The sequence below is a fragment of the Balaenoptera acutorostrata genome, chromosome 5 (assembly GCF_949987535.1).
Source record: "Balaenoptera acutorostrata chromosome 5, mBalAcu1.1, whole genome shotgun sequence".
Taxonomy (NCBI): Eukaryota; Metazoa; Chordata; class Mammalia; order Artiodactyla; family Balaenopteridae; genus Balaenoptera; species Balaenoptera acutorostrata.
In genome coordinates this window covers 43,014,330-43,020,329 of record NC_080068.1, presented here as the reverse complement: position 1 = coordinate 43,020,329, position 6,000 = coordinate 43,014,330, and the positions used below count along the sequence as shown (strand labels likewise).

The window sequence follows — 6,000 nt, the reverse complement described above, 5'->3', positions numbered from 1 at the left end:
GCATTCCCGCCAGAGGATACATAGTTAATCAGATTTTGGCAAGCTCAAGTGACAGGCAAGTGTTCAGAAGCCAGATGAGGAGGGAAGCGATAAATGCTCACTGGAGGCTTTAGTTGAGGTCAGAAGAGCAGGCGCCACAGGCGAGGACCTGGAAGAGGGAACCGCTGGCGTTCTCACCAGCGCTCGCTGGACATTATGCTTCAGGAAGCCGGTCCGGGATGCCCAGCGCTCCTCCCCGGGAGCTCCCTCCCCAGGCCTCCCGGGCGCTTGGATCCTAGCCTCGTCCTCACCCTTCAAATGGGTGTGGGTGATTTATTAAGTGAACGTGACCACCGCCGAGGGGAAAGCGTGCAAGGAAGTGGGAGTGAGCGGGGAGGCGGAGCGGGGTGGGGAGTGAGCAGGGGGAGGGATGCCGAATGCAGTGGGAGGGCTGAGGAGGAGTGAGAGGGTGGCGGAAAGGAGAAAAGGACGCCGGGGCCGGGCAGGAGGAAGTGCGCTCGGTCTCGATGGTCGCTGCGCACCCCTGGCGGGTGGGGCCGCCAGGTGAGCCCGAGATGCTGCCGCGCTGGAAGCCCGGGCTGGCGCTGCCGCTGCTGCTGTTCCTGGGGCCGCTGTGTCCCCGCTCCCCGGGCGCCCTGGCGGAACCCGCGCCAGCTGACGACGTCGTGGAGCTGCTTTTCTCCACCGAGCGGCCAGTGCATCTGGTGAGTCCCGCGTTCCTGTCCTTCACCATCGACGCCAATCTGGCCACGGACCCGCGGTTCCTCACCTTCCTGGGGTAAGTGCGGGCCTGCGGGTCCTTGTCCTCTCTCCTGCCCTGCTGGCATCACGCCCGCCCTGCCGGCCGCTCTCTTCTCTCTGCTCCGGAACCTTCTCACACCTCTCTCTCTCTCTCTCTCTCTCTCTCTCTCTCTCTCTCTCTCTCTCTCTCTCTCTCTCTCTCTCTCTCTCTTTTTCTCCCCAGCCCACCCCCTGCAGGTCCCCCAAACCCTTCTTTCCCGCCTTCATTCATTCAGCAAGTGTTGCCTGAGCGCCAACTAAAGGCCAGGCATTAGGGGAAATTGCGGAAAGAAACTTCCCATCTGCCCCAGAAACTCGCCGGAAGGAGGGGGCCCGGCAAGTGCACCTGGAGGGCTTTGAGCATTTGAATCTGCTGCACCTTGTAGGACAAGTAACGCTGTGCGCCAGGCTTCAGTCTCTTAAACTCTGTTAGTAAGGTTAAAGGAAAAAAACAACTTTTTCCTTGGGGTGGCGGGCGGGGGGGAGGAAAAGGCCACAAAGGAGAATAAGCTTACTTATTCTATAAAAAGACTTTTAAAGAGCAGTTTTACGTTCACAGCAAAATTGAGTGCAAGGTACACAGATTTCCCATACTACACTCTTTAAAAAAATTTTTAATATCACATCAATGAGACCTGGAAGACTATTTCAGTGACTTACAGAGCCTTAATAAAAAGCTCTCTCTCCAAGATGAGACTGCAAAGTGTGGCACTGCTTTACTAGCTGTAATTTTTTTTCTCACTTGAGAAAGACTGAGCCTAGTGCAGGTTCACTGGCCCCTGCCCGTGAGTGCAGGCTGATTCCAAGACAGGGCGCTGCAGGGACAGACCCAGGTCATCTAGGCCACTCATCTAGGTCATGAGAGCCTCCAGAGATGACCACACCTCAACCAACTCAAGCAATTCAAATCCTGCCATTGCCAAACACCTACAGGCTGGCCTTTCTGTGCCCATAGCTTCAGCTGCTATTGCTAATTTCAGTCACTTACTTTGCAAATAAAAGCAGATAGCCTAAGGTTGCGAGATGGGCAGTGAGACCAGCCTTGATTCCCAACTCTGCCCAAACCGGTGGCTTGGTTTTTACAGGTTGCTTGGCAACTCCAAGCCTCGGTTTCTTCAACTGTAGAATGGAACTTCTAAAACCTTCCTGTAGGATTGCTATGAGCATTTGATGAGATAATAAATAAGTACTTAGTGTTTGACAGTGCTCAAAATTTGTTAATTGCTTCTTCCTGGAAATTGGTGAGTGTTTGCTAACCATTCATCAGTTCTCTGTGCATTTCTTTCCATCGTAGTTAACCTCTATCTTTCCCCATGTGGCAAGAAAGGAAGAATTTCCTGATGGGAAGGAGTTCCCACTTTTTCCCCTTTCCCTTATGGAAAGTGAGCTGATATCAGGCAGCAGCTGGCTGAGAGACAGGAAGATTATTCTGGTGAAACACTGAACTAGAGGGCTCCATGTTTGAGGACCCCAGGCCTAGCTTGGGTTGGGGGGGTTGGTGATAGGGGAAAAGAGGGTGTGACGTGCCTTACTGCAAACAGAAAGATTAAGTAAATGACCATTTATTGAAATGTGAGAACTTAGGCCCTTTTCTGCTGCTGCAGCCAGCATACACCCTACCCCTCCCCAAGGAGGAGCATTTGGGGACACAAGTCCAAAAGAAAAAACCTACAGTATGACTTTTGGGGTCCAGGCCTGATCACCCTGCAGTCAAGCTAACCAACTCACTAGCAATGCTCCCCACCCCCAAACACACACAGAACTTCCATTCTTCTTAAACACATCTCTTAATTTCCCACAGCACTCTTTCTTCCCCGCCCTGGTCTCTACCTTTTTGTTAAAGGCTGGAGGATAATGAAACCAAAAAAGCATAGCATGCAATAAATAAGGCTGTTTGTTTACAAAACACAGTGTATTCCTGTTCATACGGGCTTCTCTCCAGGGCTGGCTCCTGACCCCTCCAGGTCCCTTCCCTGGGCAGAAGCTGTTTTCCATGTCTTCTCCCCAGAGGCACCCACACAATTCTCGTCTGAGACCTTAAAGACTGCAGCTCAAAGAGCTCCCTCCCCTTCTCACCTGAGACGGAGCTTCTGAATTAGGGTCTGAGGGTCCATCTCCCCAGGATGGCTGACACAGTGCCCAAAGTGACCTGGCCATCTCAGAAGACAGAATATTTCGCTTCCATCTCAAAAGACATCACAAGGCTTATCATCTGTCACAGGAGCGGAGAGTCAGAGGGCCATTGTTGTGTTTCAGTTCCTCAAGAGTGAAACTGCTTGGGTGAAGACGGCAAGAGCTGAGCAGATGAAAGCTGAAGTACTAAGAAGGAGAGGATGATAAAAATAGCTGACACTAATTGAACCGTCGTCATAGGCCAGGCCCTGTTCTAAGCACCTCCCAGGCATTAATTCATTTAGTCCTTGCTACAAAACTGTGAGGTCAGTACTATTATCATCCCCATTTTTAAAATGAAGAGACTGAGGCCTAGGGAGATTCAACAACTTGCTCATGGTCAGCCAGCTATGACATGAAGGGGCAGAATTTGAAGCCAGATGCTAATTGTAGACACACGAGTACGCGAAAAGAAAATAAAGCAGTTCATATTTTTTAAAGGCAGCAGAGGAGGGATGGTGGAAAAAGATTGTCTGGAAACAAATTGAGAACATTGATGTAATGAAAAGAAGCACTGTCTTGAGAACAGGAGAATCAGGGCCCATATCTCTACGGTACTTCAAAAGAGGCCTAAGCAAATTCAGTCAGATGGCACGGTTCTGGTTTCCCACGATGGCAAACAGATGTGTTTTGGGTTTGTTTGTTTTTTTCCCCACATTTGCAGTTAAAGAACATGGAGTACACAGAACTTAAATGCCAATGGTAGAACGATCTAGAATCAGAAAGGAGCATCTTTTCAGTTTGCCCTCTTCCTAGAGGTAACTCATCCACAACCCAGTCAAAAACTTCCTAAGCCCGACTACGTGCAGAGCTCCCAAGAGGCCCTGGCCCTCAAAGATGGGAGGACAGAGACCAGTAGGGCTAAATAGAAATAGAATGTGGGCCTCATGAGTAAGCCACATAATGTAATTTAAAGTTTTCTAGTAGCCATATTAAAAAAGGGAAAAAAGAAACAGGTAAAATTAATTTTAATAATATATTTTACTAAACACAAAATATCCAAATTATTATTATTCAACATGTAATCAATACAAAATATTAATCAGATATTTTACATTCTTTTTCAAACCAAGTCTTCAAAGTCTGGTGTATGTTTTATACTCCCAGCACATCTCAGTTCAGACTAGCCACATTTCAATACAAGCACAGTTCACTAATTCAAGGTAAAAATTAGAGTGCCGAGTCAGTGGTAGAAATCACAGAGCAAAAACGGTGGTGCTGCACAGCGATTGCAGTGAAAATGCAGCTGTGCTTGCATTTCATAAGGATTTGCTTATTTTATTTCAGCAAAGTTCATCCCTTTTTGCCAATTTGATAAATATTTATTATTAATAACTTTCAATAATCAGATTCCTGCATCTTCATGGACAAAGGTGCTTTCCACATTAGAAAAGCACTTATTATCAATGTCAAATGCATGTTTTGATAACCAATGTTGGAAATAACCTCAGGCCCTCTTTGTGCCTGTTGCTAAGAGAAAGAACCACAGCCAGAGAAACAGAAAACTGAGAACAATCAACAAGCCATAGGCTCGTAGTTTCTGACCCCTGAGACTCTGCGCTTCCCCCTGGCTGAGCAGCGCTCACTGTTCCCTTCCTCCACAAAGTCTTTCATTGTGCAGCCTAGAGCCCTTTGCATGGTAACCCTGCTCCATTTTCCCTGGAGAATATTCCGGCCTCCTCTTTGCCCTAGCTAAAACTTGGCTCTTCTTTTGAAGACCCAAGTGGAGAAGTAGACGCAGCTACTTCTCTGAAGTAGCCCTTTGGAGTAGAAGCTGTGCATTCTCCCACACTGCAGCCCTCCCCCATTCCCCAGTGTGGCTTCTGGATAATTGCCCACTGGTTTGAACTCCAGATTGCTGTGGTTCAAATCCCCATTGGCTTGTTACCTTGGGCAAATTACCTAGCCTGCTTTTGTTCGGGTTCCTTGTCTGTAAAATGAGGGTAATAATGACACCTACCTCTTTGGGATGTTTGGGCATTAAGTGAAATAATCTATGCAAAGTGTCTAAAACACTCAGTTTGGATAACTTGATGCCTGCTAGAGATGACTGTCCTGATCCAGTGTGAGGTTTGCTAGCTCCACGTCTGGCTCTCCTCCCATGCTCCTTGCAACCGAACTCTGCTCCCTTCTTACTCACTCCTCATTACTGACTGAAGATCCACACTGATCTCACAGTTTCCTCTGCACTCCCACGTCCCACCTTCATCCTAGATGACTTCAAGTCCACTTGAATACTGTCTCTCAGTTTCTTCAACCTACATTTTCTAATAATCTTCACTCAGTGTTTTACTGGAGCCAGTTTCCACCAGCTGGTGAAATGTGTGCATTTCTTCCCAACTCCACATTCAGTGACATCAACACCATTATCTTGAAATCAGCCTTGATGGGAATATTTACACCATGGAAATTGGCAAATGCAAAAAACAGGGCACTTTTCTGTGTGGGGGGGCAGCTTCCTAGAACACACCATTTCACTCCATTTCAACAACCTGATGCCATGGCCATGCCTTGACTCTTTCCATCATTAAGAACCTTTCAACATCTGAAATATTAAATTAAAATCTCCCATTCTTGGACTGTACTCCTTACCTCTTAGCTTTTTTTTACTTTGTGGATCCCACCACAACTATTTTTTAAGTACCTCCACTGAATAGCCTCTTCCTTTTACTTCTTCCATATCTGATTTGGGCTTCTTGATTTATCACATGAATCATTTTTATGATAATATTCCCCAAACTCCTACCCCATTTTTCTTCTTGCTAAAACCCAAACCTAGCTTAGTCTAACTATATTTTCCCTCTTTGGAATCTACAAGGTGGCCATAAAGTCTGGAAATAGAAAATATTATCTAATCATGTACTGTCATGCATATTAATAAACCACTTATAGGTATTTGCCTCTGCTTCCAGTCTTAGTGACCACCCCGCATAGCAGGGCTATTACGCTCTTGGGGGCAGAGGGGAATCTCTCAGTGACATGGATTGATGTCGTGCTGTAAATTCCTGGCCTCCAGACTTACTTGGCCTTTAATGCTACTCCTTAACA

The 6,000-nt window shown here is 47.1% G+C and overlaps 1 protein-coding gene across 2 annotated transcripts in view; it reads left to right on the top strand.

Moving 5' to 3' along the window:
• The first annotated feature begins 423 nt into the window (after nucleotides 1-423).
• HPSE (heparanase) overlaps nucleotides 424-6,000 on the top strand; it is a 34,269-nt gene continuing 28,692 nt past the window's right edge. For both annotated transcript variants that reach the window (XM_007167937.2, XM_007167936.2), the window contains exon 1: nucleotides 424-778. In XM_007167937.2, coding sequence (XP_007167999.2) covers nucleotides 507-778 — 272 coding nt within the window. In that variant the 5' untranslated portion in view covers nucleotides 424-506. The remainder of the gene's footprint in view (nucleotides 779-6,000) is intronic.